The 26,372-nt window shown below is 38.8% G+C and overlaps 2 protein-coding genes across 2 annotated transcripts; both read right to left on the minus strand.

The window, feature by feature from the left end:
* Window positions 1-1,746: 1,746 nt before the first annotated feature.
* Window positions 1,747-20,857, minus strand: LOC107731472 (protein Wiz-like). The gene is made up of 18 exons (XM_016542564.1): window positions 20,624-20,857; window positions 19,943-20,123; window positions 18,246-18,423; window positions 17,752-17,836; window positions 17,456-17,610; window positions 15,853-17,340; window positions 13,828-14,289; window positions 13,020-13,364; window positions 11,994-12,149; window positions 10,010-10,153; window positions 8,944-9,513; window positions 8,317-8,778; window positions 7,688-8,203; window positions 7,021-7,557; window positions 6,467-6,678; window positions 6,041-6,332; window positions 5,785-5,947; window positions 1,747-4,572 (listed from the first exon to the last, which is right to left on the minus strand). Exons 2-18 carry the CDS (start codon window positions 20,045-20,047, stop codon window positions 4,242-4,244), a joined length of 6,201 nt encoding a protein of 2,066 aa, XP_016398050.1. The 5' UTR covers window positions 20,048-20,123; window positions 20,624-20,857; the 3' UTR covers window positions 1,747-4,241.
* Window positions 20,858-21,805: 948 nt separating this feature from the next.
* On the minus strand, window positions 21,806-24,914 carry LOC107731473 (N-acetylmuramoyl-L-alanine amidase-like). Its single transcript, XM_016542565.1, has 5 exons — window positions 24,901-24,914; window positions 23,166-24,028; window positions 22,386-22,596; window positions 21,969-22,263; window positions 21,806-21,845 (listed from the first exon to the last, which is right to left on the minus strand). Exons 1-5 carry the CDS (start codon window positions 24,912-24,914, stop codon window positions 21,831-21,833), a joined length of 1,398 nt encoding a protein of 465 aa, XP_016398051.1. The 3' UTR covers window positions 21,806-21,830.
* Window positions 24,915-26,372: the final 1,458 nt, after the last annotated feature.

Below are 26,372 nucleotides of genomic sequence, written 5' to 3' on the forward strand. Positions count from 1 at the left end.
CCTTGTTACACATGTTACATGTACTTACTATTATAATAACAAAAAAATTAAGCATAATTACATGCAAGTAACCCTAAGTCAAACCCTAACCATATAATAAGTACATGTATTTAATTAATATTACTCATTACTTATTATTACACTGTAACAAGGACACCTTAAAATAAAGTGTTACCGGTTAGGATTAGGGTTTGGCTTAGGGTTACTTACATGAAATTATATGCACGATTTATTGTTATCATAATAGTAAGGACATGTAACATGTGCAACAATGACACCGTAAAATAAAGTTCTACCGTTATTTCTTTAGTGGCCGTGATTCATAAGGTTAGTAAGAAGTCTAAATATGTTACTCTCTGTAGCTCAATAGCGCCCTCCTCTGGTGTGTGTTTGTAATATTTTCCACATTTACTTAGCATAAATATTGTGTAAAATAAAGTCTGAGACTCTTTTTAAAAATCCTAAAAATATATTATCTATCTTTTTTTAGATTCTTTTTTTTTTTTCTTTTTGTGAAAGCCAACCTCAGGAGGGCAGACTATATGAGGGGTTTTATTTTATATGGTATGAGAACATATCTAAATCATGTTTAAAAATGTATGCCATCCGATACAATAAAATGCAATAAAAGGTAAGTTTAGCATAAATTAAACTGCCACTCAATAGAGCCTATAGCTGGTTTAGGACTAAATATTGGTTCATAATATTTATAGACTTGACAAAAATATTACTTCACCTTTCTTAACTTAAAAACAAAATAGAATAATCAGTTAACCAGTAAAAATAACTAAAGAAATTGTTGTAACACTTTACAACAAGACACCATTAGTTAACGTTAGTCCATTAAAGAGTATTAATCGATACAACTTTTGATTATAATAATGTTGAAAATAACAGATTTATAAAGGGTTTAGAACTATTTTTCATTGTTAGTTCATGTAATTAACTAGTCAACAAATAGAACCTTATTGTTAAGTGATACCAAAATTGCCATACTGTGCAAAATAAAATAAGATACTAAGATAAAAGTAAATTAAGTAAAGTAAAGTAAAGTAAAATACACCAGAATGGGTAACTGGGTCAAAGGTTTAGCTTACATTAAACTAGCCTAGCTAGTAGACTAAATGTTGGTTCATAATATTAAGACTTGACAAATCGATTAAATCACCTTTTTCTGGTAACAGATTTAAATGGTTGAGTTTGACAAATGTCAACACAACAAATGGTGTAAAAACCAAAAATTGCAAAGACCATATTATTTGTCTGTATAGAAAACAATTTTTACTTTAGCAAATTTGATCACAATAAAATGAATAACAAAACAGATTGTTAAAATTATGATGTATGATTTTAACTGCTGTATAAGGTCCAAGACCTCTGAGACTGGACAGACCAAATCACCATGTTGATTTTGGCCTACATCCTGGGTACAATTTGCCATGGCAAGCTAGTTTCACGTAATAGTTTATCTAACAAAGTAACATGGCATTTGTGCCCTATTCATGAAAAGCAGCATGCATTTTACAAATATAGTACAGCAGCTCAGGAAGCTTGTTATCACTGTGTTCCCATAGCGTCAACTTTAACCATTTGCCAGCAGTTTGTTTTGCTATCGTACTGTTTACAACAGTCCCAGCGCTGATAAGACATGCGAAAGAATGTTGCTGTACTCCGTCCAATGAAATTACGGCATTGTTGATCATCCTCCTGTGTTATGAATCAAAAAATGATACGTGCACAACTCACTGAGATTTCAGATCACATTTAATGATTTTCATTCAAGAGCAGATTCACACGAATCTTCCTCTGGTCAACAATTCCATGGCATTTCTCTCTTTCAGCCACAAAAAGTATTTTCGTCTCTCTCATACACACAAATACTTGTACAGACACCGCAGTCTAAACCAGCTGAGGAGATCTTTAGGAGAACGTACACCATCAGCTGTAAAGCACATGCCAACTGGGCAACAGTCACAAAATGACCCAACTAACCAAGAACATAATGTACAGAGCAGTTGCATTTAAGAGACACGTTTTTAGAGTCCTTGCGCAAGGACTTGACAATCTCCCTTTGGAACAATCTTCAATTAAAAATCCATTCACATCCACTCGTCCGCATGAGCACCAATGTACTGTATCTTAAAAGAGAAACTGACAGAATAAAAAGTAAAACACTGATCTATTCCACTGGTATGTAACTGCAAGTAAAGGAACGCACGTCTCATTAAAAAATACACAGCATTAAAAATCTAAATAAATTCACAATGATCAAGATCACATTTGAAGTGTTAAACTGTTAATATCTTCTTCTTGCCTATACATATTTTAGGTTAGATATATCAATAATATTCCCTTTTGGAATACTAAAAGCCTAACAGTCAAGAGTTAAGTCGTGAAAGCTGCAACAAACATCCATAGTGGACCAGTTTGTTATTGCTTTCCTGTGCAGATATGGAAATTTAACCAAAAGCACTCGTATGTTTGGGAGGCAGTCACCGTATTCGCGGTAAAAATCGTCATAGTCAATTCCTGGCACCACGAGTATGGTGTACTTGTATAGTATACTCATAAAGTACAACTGTCAGTTGCTATATATTTTTTTTTTTCAAGCAAATCTGCTGCTGCCATCAGCTGCTCAAAGACAAAACAACAGACTTGCAAAAAACTTGCAAAAGCTAAAGCTACCAAGACATGCGTGACGTTCTCTTTGGCACATTCTGTCACTGGCAAATTTCTACAGTTTACGTTTTTGTGAAAATGCCTTCAAATTGGTACAGGGAAAAACATCTTTAAGAAAAAATTGTCATAGACTTAGCACTTTATGCTCAGAAAAACAAAAACTATATATGTGTGTATATATATATATATATATATATACGGTATATATATACAAACACTCCTTAATTCTTCGCAGATAAAAGTGCATTAACCTTTTACTCTTGTGAAACATTCAAATGTAGTGTAGCCAAATATTTCAGTTCGTTCAACATTCAGATGAGCCATAATTTGGGTTCTCTTGAAATGCATCTGGGAAAAAATTGACTTTTATGAGCATAAAATACTTCGGGCCATCAACTTGTTCCAAGGCAATTTCTCAGAAAGCTTAAGTATCATTTATAAAGCAGCAAAGAAGACTTTTAGACAGCTGTGTCGACTGTTTCATTTAGAGTTTACTTTGTGCCAAGCACAGAATTAAATGGAGAGAAAATGGAGCGATCTAGGATCGGATTCATCAAAGCATTATGCAAAGCATCACATAAGCTTGTGCAAACGCGCTACAAAACAATGTGCCATACAAAAAAGCAACAAAGGCATAAATACGTATGGTTGAATACAACTGGAAGGCATGACAGAATTTGCATGCTCATTTTGTTGGTCATGTGCTAAAACGATGCATTTAACTAAGTGTGCTTAACTTATTTAAATATTTAGCAGCAATCGGTTCCAGACAAATTTGATCATCAACTCTAAGTGGCAAGACTCAACTGAGATTATCAACGTCTAGATTGCAGTGGGACTGCAGAAAAGAAAAGGCATGTCCCGTTTGGACACAAACCCATCTGTGTCTGCTTAAAACGAACGTCTCGTATCTTTTGATAACTGCATGGCAGTGCAGGCTTGTAGTCAATTATCACAGCTAAAACAGTTACAAACTGTGAACTTGCAAATGCTAGAAACAGATAAGCTTTGTTTCAAAGGGTCAAGGCCTTTTGTTTAAGTCCTTCATAGTAAAACCATTTAAGGTTGAGCTTTATATCTGTGCCGTTTTGATTGTAATTCTCTGATTTGCCGACAATTTAAGAATACATTTGGTAAGCTAATCAGTTTTGAGTTCATTTTAAACAACAAATATTAGTCATTGGGCATAAGGGCCAAATAGCTTACTGAACTGAACTCACCACATACTCATTCTGCTTTTCGAAACAATCAAAGCTTATCCACAAAACAAATGTAAAGTTGCATTATACTGTGACTTTTTCTTGTTCATAAATAACGGTCCATCCTTGCGAGACAAAAGGGAGATGAGAACTGTCATGGCAACACACCTACCTCACGCCTGAATCATAACAGATGCTTGCGATGTAGGTCAGGGTAAGTGGGTCGCTAGCTGAGATTTTTCGAAAAATCTCTCCCTTTGATCAGAGATTGAAATAATCAAAGATGAGTAATACAGAAACAAATCATGGAAATAACTGGTGAAGATGATGGCATCTCACACATATGTAGGAAGGACACATGGCCTAATTAGCAGGAGAAGGAACTGGCTCTGCTGTGGCCGGCCGCCCCGCGGAGGCTTGGCTGGGGGCGGGTGTAGGTGTGGAAGCTGATGTGGGCGTAGTTGTGGGCTTTGGGGAGGGCGTGGACAGGGTCGTGGCGGGAGCTGTGGTCGTAGTTGACGTGGAGGTAGCAGCTGAGACTAGGGGCTTGGGATCAGGAGTGTCACTTTGGGCGGGAGTGTCGTTTGCGGGTGAAGCAGTCTTGTTGTAGTTAAGATTGAGAATGTGCTGCTGTAGGTGCCTGATCCAGTCCTCCTGTACCGAGAGAGGGCCGTGAAACTCCACGTCACAGAACCTAAAAGAAATGAATTACAAATAAATGACAATTGGTTCTGAGGGCTTACACATTTACAGCTATTTCAAACATACTATCTAGATGCCAAAATGCACAAGGACAGTGGTTCTCAAACCTGTCCTGGAGTACCCCCAGCCCTGCACATTTTGTATGTCTCCCTCATCTATCACACCTGATTTAACTCATCAGCTCATTAGTGGAGACTGCAAGACCTGAAGTGGGTGTGTCAGATATAGGGAGACATACAAAATTTGCAGTGCTGGGGGTACTTCACGGAGAGGTTTGATAACCACTGCACTAGGACATAAATATGATCTTGGATAAACAATATAAAAAATATATACAATTTGAAATATTTTATGAGTTGAGAGAGATGCTGAATTATGTAATTATATATAATTTTACTTAGCAAAACAAATCAATAAATATAATATATAAAATACAATTAATATAACAGCTCTAATAATAAATACCAATGATCACACTTTAAGGTCACTTTAATGTGTGCAATATTTATTTTTATGCTTAATAGTGCAAATATACCAACACGCTAACATTAACTGAGAGCTGAGTGATGTAAGAATACTGCTTGTTGCCACATGGAGTTGCTACAATTGTAGATAATGTCATTATAAATATATTTTACTAAACAGAGAAAAGTATCAAAACAAATATGTTAAAAAGTAGACTAGTCTATCCAGTATTTATGTGTATTATACATTCTTTATATTTATTGCCGTATCATGTTATTAGCTTAGCAACATGCTTGCTAACTGCAATTAGGCTACGTTTACACTAGTGAGTTTTTGTTTTAAAATGCATAACTTTTGCTACACTATGCCTGTTGTTTACACTACTCCGGCATTTTCTATCCCCAAAAACTGACTTTCAAAAACGCAGCAGACCCCATTTTCGTTTGAAAACTCAGAGGTTGCGTTTCAGTGTAAACAAACCAAAACAGAAACTTTTTAAAACAATGGCGTGGCTGCCCACATTCGCACTAGTGTAAACGTAGCCTTAGTTGCAAGTCGGGCCAGTGAGAAGTGCTGGTTGCGTAGCACATGGAATTTCCACCATTCTAGATTGTTCTAAAACAGAACACTTACAAGGTTCCTTTTTGGTTAGCATGCTAGTAGGCAGTCAAGATATCAAGGCAGCTCACTAGGTTATGGAACAGATCTAATATCCAAGTACAGAATATACACAACTCACCGGCACTTGAGTGAGTAAATTTTACCCACAAGTCTAACCAGTGGGGTGGAGGGGGGCTTTGGCACAAGGGCAGGAACGGTACTGGAGCGAGGCTTTGGGGGGCCACTCTCTCCCTCACCTCCTTCAGCATGTGATGGGTGTTTAAGTGGCCGTCTTTCAAATCCTTAAGAGAAAGAAAATGGTAGCTTAGGTATAATTTTCCAGGCAGATAGAAGAAAAGGGATAGGAAGAGATCGAGGTGAAGATGTGCTCAGACCTCGTGGCAAACGCACGTTGAGTTCACTATGCGCCACCTGCGCATGTGGAAGTGCATTATTGGAATGATGAGCTCCAGGCTGTGGAATAAGGCCATGCTGAGTGGAACTTCCACTCCTGCTTTTTGCGTCAGTTCCCCGTGATGACAACCCCCAGGAACAACTGTTGACATCCCGTCCAATTGCTCTCTTTTGAGGCAAAGTGAGAGATGCCCATTTGGCCACAGCGGGCTTTTGGGAAACAGGAGTTGTAGAGTCAGAGTCACAGGATGGTGAGAGAGTGGAACTGCACCTCTGCAAAAGATTACAGCCATTTCAATTTATATTAAAAAGCAAGCTTTTCAAATTTTCACAGCAAGACACCACAGAATTGCAATGACTGGGCAGGGTAGTAAAGAATCACAAAATTGTTCCAGTTGCTTTCATACTTTCTTTTGGGCATAGCGGGCTCCTTGTGCATAACTTTGCTGCATCTCTGCTGCCTTCTGTGGACGGCTGCGTATCCAGGCACTCAGCGTCTCGATAGGCGAACCATTTACACACCACTCCGTCACGCCAAACTGTCGTAAATGTGCTCGAGCGTGACTGGCCAGTGCCTTCCGGTTCTCAAAGTAGAATCCACAGAGTTCACAACTGGCATCTGAAAAGGAAAAACAAAAAGATGAAGTCACATTGTTCTTGAGACTATTCGCACAACAAGGAAACCAATAAATATTGTGCCAAACATGCAAACAATGAGTAGTTCACAATAAGACCAGAAACATCTAAAGATAGGGTCAGTTTTGATATCATTTTTCACTTATAACCACTGACATGATTGAATCTATTTTAAGTATTGGAATTCTGAATTGGGGTCTTTTATTTACTTGAGAGTCATTCTTCTGCAAACATGGAAGCAACACAGGCAATGCACTACAAATAGTCTTCAAACAATGTCATGGAAAAGAACCAAATAAGGAGTCAGGCAAATATATAAACTTACCCATGTGGCCTACCACATGCTTCTCCACTGAGGCTTTACCCTTAAAGGAATAGTCCTGTGGGGGAGGCGAGAAGTTTTTAGATTGGATGAGCAGTGCTCTCTCTCCTGGCTGTCCCTCCTCCACCAGCACCTTCTTCTTCAGAGGAGGCACTCCAAAAATCTTCCCCACAGGTGAGGTGGAGGACAAGGCAACGCTTCCCAGCCCATGCTTATGAAGACGCGAGCCAGAGTGAAGCAGGTTAAGAGGTGACTTGCGGGACAGGGCAGAGGACTGATAGCCTGGACTGTTCAATGAAATCCCACCATCCTGACCCGGTTCCTCCTTTATGCCCAAGGCAACAGATGCAGGGGTAGTGCCTTGTCTCCTCATGACTTCCCACAGTGTGTCAATTGGCGAGCCGTTCACAGACCACTCTGTGATACCCATATGCCTTAAGTGAGAACGTGCGTGGCTTGAGAGGCCTTTGCGGTTTTCGAAGAATTCGCCACAGAATTCACAGCGAATATCACGGGAAGGTTCCTTCTCCTGAGTCATAACTGTAGGAGGAAAACAATAAAAAGACTACAGATTGAGCTGGGAAGGATTCAGTCATCCATTAAGATCATTGAAAATGCTAAGGGTAAACAAACAAACACATATCACAGCTGTGAAAACAGAAAAACATACCCAAGTTGACTGGATAAACAGTATCTGAAGTGTTTAAACTGGAATGTAGTGGCTCTGGGTTGTAGCTTTCATTTACTCCCATGTCTGATCCTTTCATGGTAACCTCTACAATTTCAGGCTCTGGTTTCGGTTTAACCAGCTCTACGGTTGGGTAAGAACTGGTAGTAGATGTCGAAGGAGACATTTTGCGGGTAGCAGGCTGGTCATGGCTTGGAGTTTGGGCAAAATGGAAAGGCAGGCGCCCAAGCACATTCCCTGGTGGGGAAGAGGACTGGACTGCGGTCCGAGGCAGTCCAGGACTCGGAGAAGAGGAGGGGGATTTGGGGGACTTCAGAGGTATGATGGACGGTAGGCCTCGACGGACTATAATCTCTTTTAGTGTGTCAATAGGTGAGCCATTCACAGACCATTCGGTGATCCCAAGTTGGCGCAGATGGGAGCGAGCATGACTGGAGAGGCCTTTGCGGTTCTCAAAAAGTTCTCCGCAGAATTCACAGCCCACGTCTTTCATCGGCTCTGGTAGAGAACAATTTATCAGACTTAAGTCAGTTTAGGTGTGTAAATTACCTTACATAATTGAGGATGTAAACAATAGACAAGGACATGCAAAAACACATAAAAGTTGTTACCTATAGGAAAGGACATCACTTCCCCACTACTGAAACGAAGGACCTGTAACGAGGAGGGTTTCAGCTTCTTTGGGGGTGGGCCCAATAAGGGATGTGTAGAAGAGGAGGTAGCTTTGGAGCCAATTGTTGTCCTCAAAGAAGAGGTTGCTGTTTTATATAGGACAGGGCTGGAGTGAAGAGATCTCTTAGGGGAAGTGGAAGTGGAGGGTAAGAGGGATGTCATGCTGGTCTTGTGGGACCTCAGGTCTTCTGGACCGTCTGAGAGAAAAGAATTTGCTCTGTGCTTAAAATCATCAGTCAAGATGAACCGATTGAGTAAGTCAATGGGGGAGCCCTTGGATTCTGAGTACTCAATCCCAAAATGGCGCAAATGGGCACGAGCATGACTCGAGAGGCCTTTTCTTGTTTCAAACCACGCACCACACAACTTGCAAATAATGTCTTTAGAGTCCATGTCCATTGCTAGAAAGGAGTGTGAGAGGAACAGAAAAATTAAAGAGATTGTAAAAAGGACAGACAATAAAAACGCAAAAAGAACAAATTGATGACCACAAGACAACAAAAACAAATCACAAACAACTTGTTGAAATTATTTATTAGTATTTAGTACATTAAATGCTTTCTTACTAAGATTCAATGGGGCATCCGACTCTTGCGGTGCCCAGAATGGTTTGTTCGGACTGGAGAGGTTTGTAGACTGGTTCTTTCCTAAGGTCTTATGCTCCTGGGATCGCAGTGGGGAAGACACGGGTAGGAGGGAAGAGATGGGAGCCTTTCTCAGCACTGGGGAAGGGGACCGAGACTTTACAAATGGAGAGGAAGGCAGGGAGCCAGCTGCAGAGTGAGTAGTTGGGGAAGAGGAAACTTTAATAGCGGAACCCGCAATAGAGAACGGGACAAGGGGCTTGGTGTCCAGCAGTCCTTCTTCAGTTTCAACATCTTTTGTGGGGCTAGGTATAGGAACAATAGGGGCATGGTGCTGGAGCTTCTTAGGAGATTCCACAGTAGGGGAGGTGCTAGTGAAGTGTGCATCAATGGAGCGTTCCTTAGTGATCTGGTAGAGGAGATCAATGGGTGCGCCACTGTTCTCTGACATGCCGATGCCGAGCTGGCGTAGGTGAGAGCGGGCATGGCTAGACAAACCACGACGTGTCTCAAAGGCAGCACCACAAAACTCACATTTCAACAGGTTAGAGCCTGGAAAACAGAGAAATGGTGATTCAAGACCTATCTTATGCATTTTGATAGATGGGACTTCTAACCAAATTTTTTCAGTTTATTCACTAAGCAGAGTTAATAGACCTTTACTGACTCTCCACTGTGGAAATCAAAACTAATGTTTGTAAAATGTCATGTAAAGAGACAGAAAATCAAGGTGACAGACCAGATTAATAAGGAAAAATATATGTAACAACATCCCATCAGCTCAAATATTCATGTTCATACAATTAACACTAGCAAATTCAGATGTTTTTAAAGGATTACTTCATCCATAAATTACAATTTCTGTCTATATTTACTCACTATCAGGTTATTCCAAAGCTTTATGAATTTATGTGGAACACAAAAGGTGAATTTTTAAAGAATATTCTCAGATTTTAAACATCACAATGTGTGTAAATGATGATGGAGCTTTGATTTTTGGGTGAGCTATTATTTTGAAAGTAGATTAAAAGACTAAAATTCATATTACCCATAGCGTCTGTCTCTTTGGATTCAGGGTTCTGTTCCTCAATAGAGAACAGGGTCTTTTCTCCTGGACTTGCGGCCAATTTATCTGTAACAGGCATTTGGGCCTCCTCTTCTTCCTCTTCCCCATCCTCTGCCTCCTCCCCATCTTTATATGCATAGACAGAGACAACATTTTTTTAATTAGCTAATTGTAGAGTCAAACCCACCAAGGTCTCAAATGAATGTTTCCTTTAAACAAACTGTAACTAGCTTTACCTTCATCTAATGCACAGAATAAATAAAATAAAAATATTTGTAATTAATTTATGCTTAATTACCTGGCCAGGTGATTCTGTAATATTATCTGTTAAAAGACATCTGCTAAATATTTTCCTTATTATGGGGGTCAGTAACTTATAAGGCACAAAATCATCACAAAATTATCACAAAATATATAGTTTGATGTCAATTTCAGCGAAGGAATTTGAACATAAATAATTTCAACCTTCTAATAGCCCTTAAAATTCACATAAATTATTTTCCTTTGAGATTATACACTGTACAATTTCCAATCATATTTTGGTCCAATAATGACATTACAGTCTCCCAATTTTTTTGCCATAAATGTAACAAATTCATCTGTGACTAAACAACTATTTCTACCTCTTTTTTTCTCTCTCTCTCAGGCACCATATTGCACAGAGAAAATGTTAAAAGGGGGAACAGCCCACCCCAGCACCCTGCTAAATCTTGTCCTGCACAACTTTCACGGCTCTTTGATTGCAATTATTGGCAGCAATTAAACTTAATGACTGAGAGTTTTTAAAATGGACAAACTGGCGATAAAACTAGAAAAGTAACTAGTAATGCTGACTAACAGCAACCAAATAGATTATAAAACAACAGGTTTGTCTGACTTAAAGTTGTTTAATTTTGATTTCTCGAGACTAACTATTAGATGAACATATATACAGACTGATACTTTATTCACTCCAGAGGTAAATTCAGCAGGTCTACATTCAAGCAGCACACAGTGATTTTCTTTTGAAGCTCCTGCTGGTCTTGCTCTTCTCAGCATATTCAATATAATAAGCTGTGAACGCGTTCCTGCGGTGGGCGTTTCTGTTCTGTCATTTGATCCGTCCTAGACACAATTCTAGCAACATCAGCCCTTTTTCTGCTCAGACTGAAAATGAAAATTCACTGTAATGGCATACTCCATAAAATAACCAGACAATAAAGAGAAAAAAAGACATTAAATGCAATAAGTTAAACACGAAAAACTACCGTTTAATAACTTATTCAGGACAGCGTAAAAGAAAACAAGTAGCGCTGATATTTTCTTTTCAAAATGTTTTGTGAAAGTGCGAGGAAAGAGAAATAACCAAGAAAAAAGAGCTGGCGCGCTCCATTTCATTTCAACATTAAAAAAAGCACCTTAAGTAAAATGGCGAAGACTCAGCCTAATTTCGAGAATCATAAAGACATAGGCTATGCATTGAAAAAAAAAAAGCCGTCATTTTGACAGACATCAAAAACTGCCTTTATTAAGCGCCTGAGCGCAAAAAGAAATAACCAAGAAAAAAGAGCTGGCGCGCTCCATTTCATTTCAACATTAAAAAAAGCACCTGAAGTAAAATGGCGAAGACTCAGCCTAATTTCGAGAATCATAAAGACATAGGCTATGCATTGAAAAAAAAAAGCCGTCATTTTGACAGGACATCAAAAACTGCCTTTATTAAGCGCCTGAGCGCAAAATGTCACATATCGTGACTTTTCAGATCGAAAACTGTTAAGGCAGCAGGGGAATGAGTCGCTTTCGTACGTGCACTCTGTAACTGGACCATTCTTGGCATCAGTGATTTAAAACGCACATCGGGTATGACAGGAGCTTGTCTTAAATGTTAACACGATTGCATGCCATGCAAGCTTTAAAAGTGGCGAGGCTCCGAGCATATGCATCTCTCACGCATCCCCATGCACGGCGCGGAAGTGCATGCACTCACCATTCAGCGGCTGCAGCGCATCGGACTTATTACAGCACCTACAGTCAGACAATTTTTCCGCTATTGTTTGTGTCTGCGGGGAGATGGAAGCAGCCATTTTGCCCCGCACACATGCACTAACGCACCAAGTCGTGACGAACCGAATAAAGGCGGAGACTAGGCAAAATATTAAATGCCAGACATCAATTACATTAATGAAGATTGCATTAAGAACGTGTTCTGCACCATACAAAAAGCTTTACAGCTGCTTTCACAACTGCTCCTGACAGCATTACAAAAACCCCAAGGCATGCACAAGCTTTTGAGGTTTCCTTTAGTTTATTTTGAACTTCTGACCACAAAGCAGATCAGGTAAAGGCTATTTAATATAAAAGTAACATGAGTAAGTAATACACACTTATTGTATTGCCTCGTTAACCTTTGAAAAGCGAGTTAAAACATCTAAACATCAAGAAAAAAATAACTGAGAAACAAAAAAGTGATCAAAAGTTAAACCAGTCTGAGCCCACTAGAGATTTTGCATTTTTGCTAATGCAGTAGGCCTACAACCATTTCCAACACAAATTATATTATGACTTTCAATATTTTTTTAAACAATCAATTTTCTATATCCCCCTTTGCTTTGATAACAGCATGCACTAGCATGGACTCCACAAGTGTGTGTAATAGTTCCTTAAGTTATTATCCAGCATGACTTTACAAAGTTTCAAAGACCATCCTGTGCTTCAGTAGAATCAAAGAATATCTGACCGTTTGTACAAAAAAGCTTGCATTTGAGTAGTGACAAAAATAATGCAGACTTTTAAATACTTCTTATATATATATATATATATACACACACATACACGCACAGTATCTCACAGAAGTGAGTACACCCCTCACATTTTTGTAAATATTTTATTATATATTTTCATGTGACAACACTGAAGAAATGACACTTTGCTACAATGTAAAGTAGTGAGTGTACAGCTTGTATAACAGTGTAAATTTGCTGTCCCCTCAAAATAACTCAAACACACAGCCATTAATCCTTCCAGTGCCGTTTTGGAGAGTCAGAAGAAAGAGTGGTGGGTTCTGCTATCATGTTCTCCTCATCCTTCATGTCTTTCCTGCACTCTTGCTCCTCATCAGAGTTTTGCTCTTGACTTGACTGGAGAGTATGAGTGGGTGCAGTGGGTAGAACAAGATCTGGATGCTTGGCAAAAAGCTCTCGAAGAATATTAATGGGAGAAAGCGTGACTTCCCAGTTGGTGATGCCAAAGTCTCTGAGATGGGCTCGGGCATGACTGGAGAGACCAGCTCTGGTGTCAAAGCCGGCACTGCAGAACTCACATCTCATTACGCTGAAGGTCGATGGGTCAAAGTTGGCAACTAGAGGTAGCAATGGAGAGAAGAGCGTCAAAACAAGCCTTTGGTTCTGTGTAGCAGGCAATTAAACTTTAATGAGACATAAAGTTAATAAACATTAACAAGGTGACTTGACTGGAGAGTATGAGTGGGTGCAGTGGGTAGAACAAGATCTGGATGCTTGGCAAAAAGCTCTCGAAGAATATTAATGGGAGAAAGCGTGACTTCCCAGTTGGTGATGCCAAAGTCTCTGAGATGGGCTCGGGCATGACTGGAGAGACCAGCTCTGGTGTCAAAGCCGGCACTGCAGAACTCACATCTCATTACGCTGAAGGTCGATGGGTCAAAGTTGGCAACTAGAGGTAGCAATGGAGAGAAGAGCGTCAAAACAAGCCTTTGGTTCTGTGTAGCAGGCAATTAAACTTTAATGAGACATAAAGTTAATAAACATTAACAAGGTTACATTTACATTTAAAAGCATCCTCACCTTTTTTCTTCTTTTTCTGGTAGGAGAATTTCTTCTCAATGGCATTGACCTCTTCCGGAGAGATAAAGTGCCTAACATTGTAACTGACACCCACTCTGTTCAGGTGACCCCTAACATGATTGGCTAGACCAATGCCATTATGGAATCGATCTGGGCAATAAGGGCATTTTCTTTCCACATTCTTCAACAACCCCTCTCTATCATCATCTTCATCATCTTCCTCAGTTAATGCATCAATAAGACGACTAACAACATCCTCTTCATCTTCGTCATCATCAATATCATCATCATCATCCTCTAGTTTTGCAGCAACAAGTGTGTCTTCTCCGCTCTTCTCCTGACTATCAGATTTGTCTTCTTTGAGTTTGGGTTCCTCCTCCTGTGCTTCAAGCTTTTTGCTGTTCTTCTTTGGCGAGGAGGAGTTGGCTTTGAGATCAGGATCACTGGCAGGTGGCTCCGTCTCTGGGGTGGGGTGGGGTTAATGTGGAGTGTTACAGTGTTCAACAGTTATAAAAAGAAAAATACAATCAAGACCAGTATTGCACAATTTAATGGTTAAATGCAAACAAAATGTATCTGGGATGCAATGATAATGGTGACAAGCTGAGTTAATGGAATAGTTGACCGAAATGGAAAGTCTGTTATCTTTTATTCACCCTCATGTTGTCCCAAACTTGAATGACTTCCTACGAAACATGAAACAAGATATTTTGAAGAATGTCCATGCTACTTTTTTCTATACAACAAAAGTTGCTCCAAAAAAGTAAAAAGTGTTGTGAATGTCCGTCAGAATTTCTCCTTTTGTGTTCCATGGAAGAAAGATTGTCATATGGGATTGGAACATGATGGTAAGTAAATGATGACATAATTCTCATTTTTGGGCTCATTGTATACAAAAGGAACAGTTTGGCCTGGCTACTCTGCAACCGTTTAAGATCTCTGTGGCTCTGCTCATCACTCACCCATCACCCTGCTGCATGAGAGGGGAGTTTGGAGGTCAGAACTGAGAGACTCTATGTGGATGAGGGGTAACTCATTTCTTAGCTGGGCTTGCTGCCCCTCAAGCAACCCCAGCCTCTCTGCTTCCCCTTGGAGGCTGGCTGAGCAGCTGCTCTTCAGTTGCAAGGCCAGGGCAGGTACCTCCACAGAGTCTGCAGGGGAAGGGACCAGGTTCAGACCAGGGTGAAACCTTGGATTTCCCCAAGTTTATGGCCAAGCATGACTCAAGTGAACTTCTAGAATTTCAAGGCTTGCCATTTGCCCTCCATTCAAGTATTGGTCCTGATGACTATTGCCACTGACTGGGTTAACTGGGTTGTAGGAGGTTATTCTCCTACAATAAAAATTTAAGAAAGAAAGTCTGTACACCACCAACAGTGGCTAATAGTGAGCATCGGCCAATGGAACAGGAAGTAACACCTCACAATTATAACTGGCCAATGGAATGGGGAGAGTCACTACACTCCTTTAACCAGCGGTCACTCAAACAGGGAGTTGCACTACACAAATATTGGTTTAAGGATGGTTCTGGCACATCAAATCCAGGCATCACAATAACACAACAATACATGTAGTGCACACACACATATACATGCTTCACTACAAGACAAAAGACGGTACAGGTAATGTATTTATTCAGATTTGCCTATATGAAATTGGAATTGTGAAAGCAAATTCTCATTGTTCTATTGAGGTGGTTAATGACAGTATTATTTCATGTGACAATGTTATAAAGAGACGGTGAGAAATTGATGAAAAATGCAGACCTTTCTGAAAATACATTAACAATTTAGTAGTAAATATATCATTAGTTTATAAAAATTTTCAGCCTCTCTTTTTCAGTATGTAAATGTTGCACTGGTAAGTATAATGTATCTGAGCAACTTTTAGGGCATTCAAGTTGTATACAGTGTGTATATTACTGTTCTCTGAGCACTGAAGTCTTGCCATTGTTACCACCTTGCCAGTTTAGCTACAAGGCTACGCACTGACTTGTCTTGGTGTAATAACCTGTTATTAACTTACCTGTTTTGGAGTCTTGTTTTGGATCATGTTCTGGTTCTGGTGTTGGAATGTCTTCTTTCTGGCACTTATCTTCGGTCTGGTTTGAGATTTGGACTTGTTTTTTCATAACGGGAGTAAGGGTGGACTTAGGATCTAGTCTTGTACTCGCTCTTGTGCGCCCCAGTTTACCCCTCGCGGCCCGGACTGAGCGTTTATTCCCTATACTCTTGAATGCCACATCCTTACGCCGCGGAGCAGCCCTGGGATTTGGCGGAGACGACATGAGATGCTGAGGTTGTGGAACATTCTCTTCCACAGGATTATCCACAGTTGCCCTGGGCTCTTCTGTTTGTCTCAACTCCTCCGCAGGCTCTGTATTTTCGTGCAGAGTTGTATTATCAGGTTGCTCTGTGGCCTCTCCTGGGGTTGCAGAAGCACTTTGACAAGACAACGAACTAGAGTCCACCTGTGAAGTGCCACTTTCGGGCTGTGTTTCTTTAGATTTTTTGGATGCCCGGATGGGGTACCTCTTGTTGAGAGGTGATGTGACAAGAGTTGGCGTAATATCTGCAGAGGACTGAACTTGTCCTTTCTTGCAGGACTTCTGTTGAAAGCGGGGTGAGGTTCGATAGACACCAGCTCTTGTTCGAGTGTTGTGCGTCTTGGCATGGTCAGCGAGTTCTTGAGGCAAATCAGAGCTAAAATTGCACTTAAGACACACAAACTGACTAACATCTGTTGACTCTTGGTAGGCTGGCTCTGATGCCTTACTGCAACTGGCTTGCTCTGCCACCTGCTTATCCCCCTCTTTTAATTTTCCAATCTCTTCAAGGATTTTCTGCCGTGACTCCTCATGGCATCGCTGATGATCTAGCAGGAGTACCTCATCTACAAACTCCAGACCACACTCTATACATTCAAAAGCATTTTTATTAAGATGTCCACTCGTAGAGTCTTTTTCTCCACATTGCCATTTCTTCCCAGATCTACCAACCTGGCCATGCTCTTGCATGTGTTCAAGTAGATGGGTGCGTTTTTTGAAGTAAATGCTACATTCTACACATGTAAAAATCTCTTGTGAGAGGTCTCCATCCAGTTGGTGCTCTACTACTGACCACTGTCTTCCCCGTACCTTCTCTTCCTTTTCCTTTTTAAATTCAAACATCCCTTCCCCAACCTTTGTGGTTTTCTTACGCTCCTTTGCTCCTGAGGGTTTTCCTCTGGTCTTCCTGCCGGCTCCCGTTGTGCGCTGCCAAGTGTCTAAGCCAGAGAAAGGCCTCAATATGGCCCTCTTCTTTCTTCGGCGTTGGATGAAGGTGCAGTGTGCCCAAGGTCCAGGTGGTGGACTTTCTGGCTCAGAGTCTCCTGGGAAGGTGTATACATCTGGCTCTTTGGTGATCTTCTCTTCTCGCCCTCTACTATTAAGCATTTTCTGCTCATCTTTCTTGTCTTTTTGGCATCCCTCTTTTGGTGCAGTATCTGGTAGATGGCTCACTTTGTCTTGTTCCACTGCAAGTAAACAGCAAAAGGCTTTATTGACTTAAGTAGTTTTTTAATATATATATGACAGGGTGTTATTGACATGAATCAAAACATGCATTGAGGTACTTCAAGCTTTTTTTACGTTTTGCTGTACGTTTAGATAGGCTGGAGTCTGTAGTTTTCGTCTCCTTGTATGTAACATCTCCTTGATTCTCCACCTTCAGGGGGGCAAGTGGGATCTTCTCAAGAAATAAGTGCTTGGTTTCCACAGGTTCTTGGCACGGATCAATGTCAAATCTGCAAGCATAAGGATAAAAATGGATGAATAGGTTACAGCTTAATATCTATTTCCATCAAACCCTTCAATGTAAAAAAAAAAAACTTGATGAATGCACTTTTCTATAAACCTGTTTTTCCGAATGATCATCTGTATCTCACCTGTCTTCTTGTTGTCCAGAGGTGGGACTTCCTGGGCTGTGAGCAGCCAGACCATGAGGGTTAGAAAAGTGCTGAAGTTCTTCCTCTGACATAAACCATTGGAATCCACACAGAAAGCAGTAGACTCACAGTTATATTTACAGCATGTAGACAAACCATTAACACTGTTCACAGAGAGACGAGTTTCACAGTACAAACACAGAATAGTTCTGAAACTAGCTGAATCATTGCAGATTCTCATTTCTAGTCGGTCTGAGTTTCTTACACTTTTAGTAAAAAAGGTACAAAAGCTTAAAGAGTGCATATTGCTACCTTAAAGGTACATATTAGTTCATAAAGTGTACATATTAGTACCTAAAAGGAACAAACGTGTACCTTTTTAAAAAAGTACTGCCCCAGTGACAGCTTTTGTACCCTTTTTTTCTGAGAGTGTATGATTCAGACATGCATTTTTCACTGACTTGAAAGTAAGAATGAACTAAAGAGACAATTACCGTCCAAGGTTTCTTTCTCCGAGTCCGAGTCCCATGTGAGAGATGAGGGGAAGGCTGAAGATCGTGGACTTCTCTGTACTTTACTACAATGCTCCAGTGTGGGGAAAAAGCATTTTGGGCCATCTGAATCTCCATTTCCATCACCCTTCTCCATGTCATCACAATGCAATAACCCCCCCTGTGAGTTCAGAGGGTTGAAACAAGTCCAACATTACATAGTTCTGTTTAGGGAAGAATTAAATGTTGCACGATTCTCACACAGGTGTACACTGATTGTTAAAAGATAGGAATCAAAAATGTATATAATCACTGTAAAATATAATTAAAAAGTATTAAACTGTATCAAAGCAATGGCTCCCACATAGTTTTTAAATTCATAGAGTAAAGGTCTTTGCACACTGAGTCCGAAATTTTCGTATGCGTTTTTTTAGATTTTTTTGTCGTATTCGTCATCATTTCCTATCAAAATGCTTGTTACGGATGCGAAAACGCAGAAAATCGAACCTGATCCGAATTTTTTATGACGGACGAAAGTTTCGGAGGCAGTGTGTAAACATGACTGACACAACGTGAGGTCGTATTTATTTTTTAACGTGCGAAAAATTTGGACGAAAATTTTGGACTCAGTGTGCAAGGAGCTTAACAGTTTATTTTCTATTTTATAGTTATAGTATAGTTATAATGTTTATTTTCTATAAGCTAAGTCTGTTTTCTTCTTTCATTGCAAAAGTGAATAAATTAATCCAAAAAGAAAAAGGGGAGTTAAATGCTGTGTCCCAAATTGCATACTATCCTTCCTGAATAATACTATTCCAAAATAGAATTAGTGTGTCTTAAATATATGTTGAAATTAGTATCTACAGTACAAACACAAATAAAAAGTAACAAAACAAAAAAAAAACTACAAACATGGCGGATATAAATGCGTCATTATGCAAACACATGAGAGCGATTGGAACCTGATCCGAATTTTTTATGACGGACGAAAGTTTCGGAGGCAGTGTGTAAACATGACTGACACAACGTGAGGTCGTATTTATTTTTTAACGTGCGAAAAATTTGGACGAAAATTTTGGACTCAGTGTGCAAGGAGCTTAACAGTTTATTTTCTATTTTATAGTTATAGTATAGTTATAATGTTTATTTTCTATAAGCTAAGTCTGTTTTCTTCTTTCATTGCAAAAGTGAATAAATTAATCCAAAAAGAAAAAGGGGAGTTAAATGCTGTGTCCCAAATTGCATACTATCCTTCCTGAATAATACTATTCCAAAATAGAATTAGTGTGTCTTAAATATATGTTGAAATTAGTATCTACAGTACAAACACAAATAAAAAGTAACAAAAAAAAAAAAAAACTACAAACATGGCGGATATAAATGCGTCATTATGCAAACACATGAGAGCGATTGGCACAACAGACCTGGGACTGGCAGATCAACATGCCTGCTTCATTTATAATATGGAAGGAAATTAAATGAAACTTAATGTGGAGGATTTTAACTGTGAGAAGATGATTGACAGGGCAGTTTAAACAGAGGTATGTAACTAAGTAACACAATTATGATGAACTAGTATGTCCCAAAGCTTGTCTACTACTACGCTACATACTCAAAAGTATGTATTTTTCTTCACAAAAAGAATACATATTTTTAGGGCACAGTATAAGTAGGTGAACTGGTAGGTGCCTTGACTATACCAGGAATGTGCAGCTGAGTAAGGAGGTGGATGTTGAAGGCAGTAGCCCTTGGCTGGACATCAGATCTTGGGGCTCCCTGGTCGAGATATCCTCCTCAGGTTCCATGGTCCCCTGGTGCACTAGCTTGGGTACAACTGCTGTCCACCTCTCCTTTCCTACATTATGAAGAGCAATTCCATTTCTGGACAAAAATACAAACAACTAAGATGCAACCTGACCTTATGCAAGCATAGACATGGACCTGAAGCCTCAAAAGTCAAATTATTATGGGATCTTTAAAGAAAACCTCTAGATTAGAAGAAAACTTGCAAGATGTTTATAAACTCGAGAGGTTAATTTGGTGATTAATTAGCTATAGTGTTCTGTGCTATCCAACCTTTGAAAGAGTGCATTTTAATAACTAAAATCTTTGTGTTTAATTCCTGAGGAGTGTCACTCTGCCTGACCTATTTTATCGTGCCTCATTTCCTATGCTGATAATATCGAAGGAGGCCGTTTTTACTGGGGGGGGGAAATATACCGGCTCCCGAAATAATGGGGCTCGTCTATGCAGTTTGCATGCGTTTATAACTTGCGATGTCAAGACTGGACTATCAGCAAACGCCGTCCTTCTCCAAGAACACAATCTGTTAAACATCTCTCTGGATGTGTGCGGCGAGGATGGAATTGTGCAACACTCACGGAAAGCGGCCTGTCTTTGGAATCTTCTGCGTCCAATCACGTCGCGCTCTCCATGTCTTATATGGATTCAAGTGGTACACACGCACTGACGCTTATAGAGCATGTGTGCGTTGCGCTTTATGCGTCCCGGAGCGTCGCTGCCTTCCCTCAGGAGCACCGGGAAAAGCATATAGGTTTAGCAAACGCTGAAGACCGCCTTTGCACTCTAAACACCGGACTCCATGTTGTTAGTTTCGGAGGGATGGTGACGTTGGTGGGGAGGGGAAAGGAGTTTGTGTATCAGCCACGCTGTAACTCTTTCACAGCAGGTTGAGAGATGAACGACAACCTGATCAGTGCGCTAACAGCGGCGTTGTTGCGTGCGCGGTGCGGAGCGCGGACTACTTCAGTACATAAAGCGCGTAGATGACAAAATGGCATTAATTTTAAGACTAAAAAGAATGTAAAATGCTCAAAGTTCAAAACTGTATAATACTTTTAAATACACATTAAACATATAAAACTGTAAAACAGAAAATATTTTTATGTAAAAATGTAGTATTTATACATAATATATGTTTTATAAGATTTTTATAGGCCTAATTCTGCTATATGATTATGTAAAATCAGTCACTTGCGTGACAGACTAGGCTAATAATAATATATCCGTCTGTCTATCTATATGTCTAAACATTAGCAATGTTCAGTCATGTACATAGATGACTTTAATATGCGCAAATAGTGTAACTACTCATATTTTAGCACGAAAATGCCTTAGAGAACTTTCAAAGCTCTGCAATTATTTAATATAAAGTTTAGAAATATAAAAAATATATAAGTAAAATCAAGCTGCATTTATGGTGAATTGATTAAAAACACTGTTTTAACTTTAACCGCAGCATAGTTAGTTTTGTGAATAAACAAAATCATTTTAGCTAGGCTACATTTGCTGATTATATTCTAACAATGTAAAAAATAGTTGGTGTGATCAGAATAATGTACTTGAACTATCATTTTGTAAAGGAACTTTTCTTTTGACCAAAATAATTCAAGGAAAGTTTGATTTTGCCAGTTTGCCTTAAATTACTTGACAAGAAACATTTCTCATGTCATGTGAAAAAAAGAAACAATAAATATGATTTTTATTATGCATTTATTAGTGATACATGTAATACATGTACTGTTTTCCAGAGACACAATTAGTTGTTCATTGTTGATGCCACAGTCATCAAGGCAAATAGCTCTGTAGAGAAACGCAGAGAAACACACACAGAGACACCGTTATGGTCTGAACTGTTACCAATGCATTTTGAGAAGTCAGAACTTCATAAATACAATAAATCCCAAGAATCAACAATCTTTTTACCTCCCAATGAGCCCAATTCTGGATTTCACGGTAGAGGGAGTTTCCTGGGCATTCTGTGGAATCGGCTTGCCTGTGTCCGTATAAGTTGTAATATGAGGACAGTCGGCCTCCGTTCACAGCGCAGCTTGTGAAGTCGTACTGCACCATGTCCATCGCACTCTTGATGGGGAGGGTGGAGGTATAATCTCCAATGAAACAGACGCCATAGCTTATGGAGTTGTACCCGTAAGAGTGGGCACCGATCCAATTCCAGCCTCGGCCTTCGTACAGGTTTCCATCAGAACCTGCAACAAAACTACAAGCAAACGACAATAGTTATTAGAAATTAAATTGCAATAATTCTGTACAGCACATGAAACTCAGTTGAAAGGGCTTTATGGTACAGAATGTTGTCTAACAAACCAGAAATTTCCTAACCTGTATCCAATGTCAGACCATCCATTGGTTTGCTGGTGGTAGTGCTGCATGGAGCGCATGTCACTGGCACATTGATCAAAGGTGGTGCAAGGCTTGGAGGGTTGATATGTGTGGTGGATGAAAAGGTACGGCACAGGGAGAGACAGATAGGAGGGAGAACCAATGAAAGCAGCAGCTCCCCATTGAGACCTTGTAATGATGTTGGGACAGACTGTTTTTGGGAAGAAAAAAATGATTAAAGGTGAACACAAAAGTGCAAATTTCCAATTAAAAGAATGTAAATTTGTCAACAAAAAAAAAGTGGTTTGCTTGGTAGTGCTTGAATGATATTATTTTTTTTTTAAAAATCATAATTTTATGAGTAAAAGAATGTAAGCCACAGTTTAAAATCGCAAAATAATTGAGGCATTGTAAAAAATTATAAGAAATAATATAAAAATGTATTTATATCAATATACAATATTTAAAAAATAAGTAATAAGTAAATATATATACATATATATTTAATTATGTAAAAATATAATTTTAACAGTAAAAGAATGTAAAATAAACAGTTAAATTGTAAAAATAATCCAGTCAGTTTAATGTTTGGATTCTTTTATTTGTTATTATTTTTATTACTTATTTATTACTTAGAAAATACTAAATTAAAAGTAAATATTGTTATATTAAGGCAATGTGTTTAAATAAATATATTTAAAATGTTTTTTGTATAATAAATTACTACAAAATGGTTAAAATAATAAATTAATCAAAGAATAAATAAATATGTTTAATTACCAGCATACACATGGACAAACTGGTCAAACCCTTCGCTCATAACGTCATCCAGCCTCTTCCTCTCAGACTCGTTTAAGTTGCGGCGAACTGTTAGAGCCTGGACCATCTGGCTTTTCAGCAAAGAGAAGCTGACGAGCTTTTTGAAGTTCATCCTTCGTTTCTGACTGATCAGACGGGGCGATGCGTCCAACCCTGCGGCGTCAGGCTGCTGGCTGTAGTAACTCTTCAGCAGGTCACTCAGTGATCGCTCACGATGGTTAGACGTGGAAACTTCTGAGCCGAGAATGAACCCGTCTATACCTCCGATTATTAGAGCGTCTGTGACCAAGGAGGGCAAATCAGAGAGAGTGTAGACCTTTGGGGAAGAAATGCTATCCCAGAACCCTTTAGTGCCAAAAGGAACAGTGGTTTGCTCATTGTGGACGTGATATAGAAATGAGGCGACCAGGTTGTGGGTCAAGGTTAAAGGGTAAAGGCCTTGGATGGTGGACTGCAGCCCAGCCTCAAGTCCGAGGAGCATTGAGGCCAACGCCACATTTGAACCATCTAACGTGAGAACCACACCTTCCTCCTTCCTCAACTGTGATAGGCTGTGATTAATGACCTCGCTTACGTAGGAAGTGACTGATGGATCTGCCACAAGGTCGTGTGCATCACTGAGGTCGCCGAGGTAACGCTTGATGAGGTCGGTTTCAAGGCCAGCAGCCTTACGCAGACCTTTCACCACATCCAGCATCTGAAGACCTGGATTCACAGCTTCAATGCTCTCCACAGCTCTGATGAAGTCCTTCATGTGCTTTGTGGTGGTGGCTGATGGAAAACGAGAGGGAAAAGCACAGAAAACAATTTTTTTAAAATTTTTACTCAACCACAGACATTAAAGGAGTCATTTATGAGTATATCAAAAAAAATAAATACATTTATAGAAACCAAGCAGTAAAATCGACCCATGAGAATCCCAAATCTCACATATCTAGTAAATTAATTTAAGACAATCATAAATTTCACCGACGTCAATCATAAAATATTGCAGGTTCTTACATTTTGCCATTAATGTCAAAGCAGAGTTACACAAAGAGTCACATAAATTACTTTTATTATACTTTCATGGTACTTTATTGGTGAATGACATCGCATCCCTGTAGTTTGAAATAATTTACAGCAAAGAAATGGTTTTATAGATAAAATATCCACAAACCTATATTTGACCAAAAAAATGCAAGTCGTCGGCGGCACTGAGAACTACTCTGAAGAGGATGCAGTCTTTTTTTTAGATTTACTTGATAAAATCCTCGTAACAATTAAGTAGATTTGAAGTAAATTTTACTGCTCTAATATAAAGTACAACTCACCTGTCATTATCAGGTAAAATCTACTTAATATTTAACAACACTCATGAAGAAATTAAGTAAATCCGTTTTATTTTTTCCCAAATTCCGTTTTAAAGAAATTAAGTAAATTCGTTTTATTTTTTCCCAATTATTTTTTGTTTTAATTTTTCCAAATTCTGTTTTAATGGTTAAAATAAATTTTAGAAATCAAATAGCAAGTCCAATTGACTGAAATCATGAAACTTATTCAGTTTAACAATTTATTAGGACATTTTTTAGGAAATAAGATTTTTTTTTCTCTTCCTGTTACAATTAAAACTTGGAAGAACAATTGTGTAATTATTCCTTAAACATAATTTTTTTTATTATTATTACTATAATTGTTATATTTATTATTATATTACTTTGAAAACGACATATTCTACTGTACAACAGTGATATATTTCTGTCACAATTACTTCACATTAGACCAAACTTTTATTTTGAAGGGTTGATGAGAAGAAGCTTGATTTTTTTTTGTGTGTGTGTGTGTGTGTACATGAAATGACGATAGTTTTTCACAAATAAAACTGTAAAATGCTGGTAAAGCGGCTTTCAAAGAAGCTCTATATTACCGTTAATTTACAGGGAAATTTTTTACAGTGAACATATTTGTTCAGGGTGTTTTCATGCTGCTGAATCTTGCAACTCACTACCATGTTTTTAGATCAGAAATCAACTTGATGGGAGGCTTGAATCAGTACTAAAGTCAGCCAGTTCCAGATGAATTTAAGCATATTAACTGAATTTTCTGCTTCACATATAGGCCTATCACATTGTGGAAGTAAAATTGGTCAAGAACAACGTTTCGTAATGACTTAAAAATATTTGACAATTTTTCTTTTCTGCAGGAGGAGCTGTTTTTATAAACGGTTAAGAGCAGCTAACATTTGATTATGAATTTGTATGTTTTGTATAATAAGTCAGTTTGTTATTATACAAGGTGTTTATCCATTACACCTCATATTAGGCCTACATCTGAACAAATGGCATAATGTACAACTATATATATATAAATTATAGATTTAAAATAAATATGTACTAATTCAAGCTGTTCTAGGTTAAAGGAATAGTGCACCAAAAAAAAAAAAAAATTGATTATATACTGGCCTCAATCCACTCAAGGTGATGTGACTCCTGCATGTGATGATGATTATGATGCATGTGATTACACTGTCGCTGTAAAGGTGAAGTGTGTAATATTGACAGCTAGCGGCTGAAATGGGTACTGCAGCAAATTCAAAATATTGGAGAGAGTCGTTTCCCCCTCTTCCTCGTGCTCAGCCTCAGACTCCACGTTTACAACAGAGAGGGGGGACGCGTGTGCAGGAGCCTTGGTTTTAGTGTTGTTCATCAAAATGGTACATATTTTTTTATTATCTTGGATGACTGTATGATGATTCAGCTGTAAACACAATGGCGTCATTTTACTATTTACTGTTGTAAATAAAATTCAGCTTCCTACACAGACCGATCGTTTCACTTCGTAAGACTTCACTGTCAAAGTTACTGTATGCCTTAACTTGCCTTTTGTGAATCACCAAGTACCATGGGTTCAGCTAAAAATCGTATTTAACTACTGTTCTGCTGGAGAAAGAAAGTCAGAAATTCACTGACATCTTGGATGAGGGTTAGGAAACAAACAAGACATTTTCATTTGTGGATGAACTATTCCTTCAATTCATATCTTAAAAAAGAAGAAAAAAAAAAGATTCAGAAGCATAAAACTGAGACAGCCACAGTATAAATTTTTGGAGCTGCAATATGTGGCATTGCAATATGTGACCCTGGACCACAAAACTTAAGCGTCAGTTTTTTGACATTAAGATTTCCATTG

The sequence above is a fragment of the Sinocyclocheilus rhinocerous genome, unplaced genomic scaffold (assembly GCF_001515625.1).
Source record: "Sinocyclocheilus rhinocerous isolate Xijiao unplaced genomic scaffold, SAMN03320098_v1.1 scaffold1871, whole genome shotgun sequence".
Lineage (NCBI taxonomy): Eukaryota > Metazoa > Chordata > Actinopteri > Cypriniformes > Cyprinidae > Sinocyclocheilus > Sinocyclocheilus rhinocerous.

What these genes read in the sequence shown, in the direction of transcription:
- LOC107731472 (XM_016542564.1), bottom strand. Translation starts at nt 20,047, where the DNA reads ATGGAACCTGAGGAGGATATCTCGACCAGGGAGCCCCAAGATCTGATG. An exon ending in GGATGCCCCATTGAATCTTA is followed by an intron (nt 8,779 to 8,943) that starts GTAAGAAAGCAT and finishes ACTCCTTTCTAG; the next exon opens with CAATGGACATGGACTCTAAA. An exon ending in TGTTTATCCAGTCAACTTGG is followed by an intron (nt 7,558 to 7,687) that starts GTATGTTTTTCT and finishes TTCCTCCTACAG; the next exon opens with TTATGACTCAGGAGAAGGAA.
- LOC107731473 (XM_016542565.1), bottom strand. An exon ending in GTTTGTCCATGTGTATGCTG is followed by an intron (nt 22,597 to 23,165) that starts GTAATTAAACAT and finishes TCCCAAAAACAG; the next exon opens with TCTGTCCCAACATCATTACA. An exon ending in TGGTCTGACATTGGATACAG is followed by an intron (nt 22,264 to 22,385) that starts GTTAGGAAATTT and finishes GTTTGCTTGTAG; the next exon opens with TTTTGTTGCAGGTTCTGATG.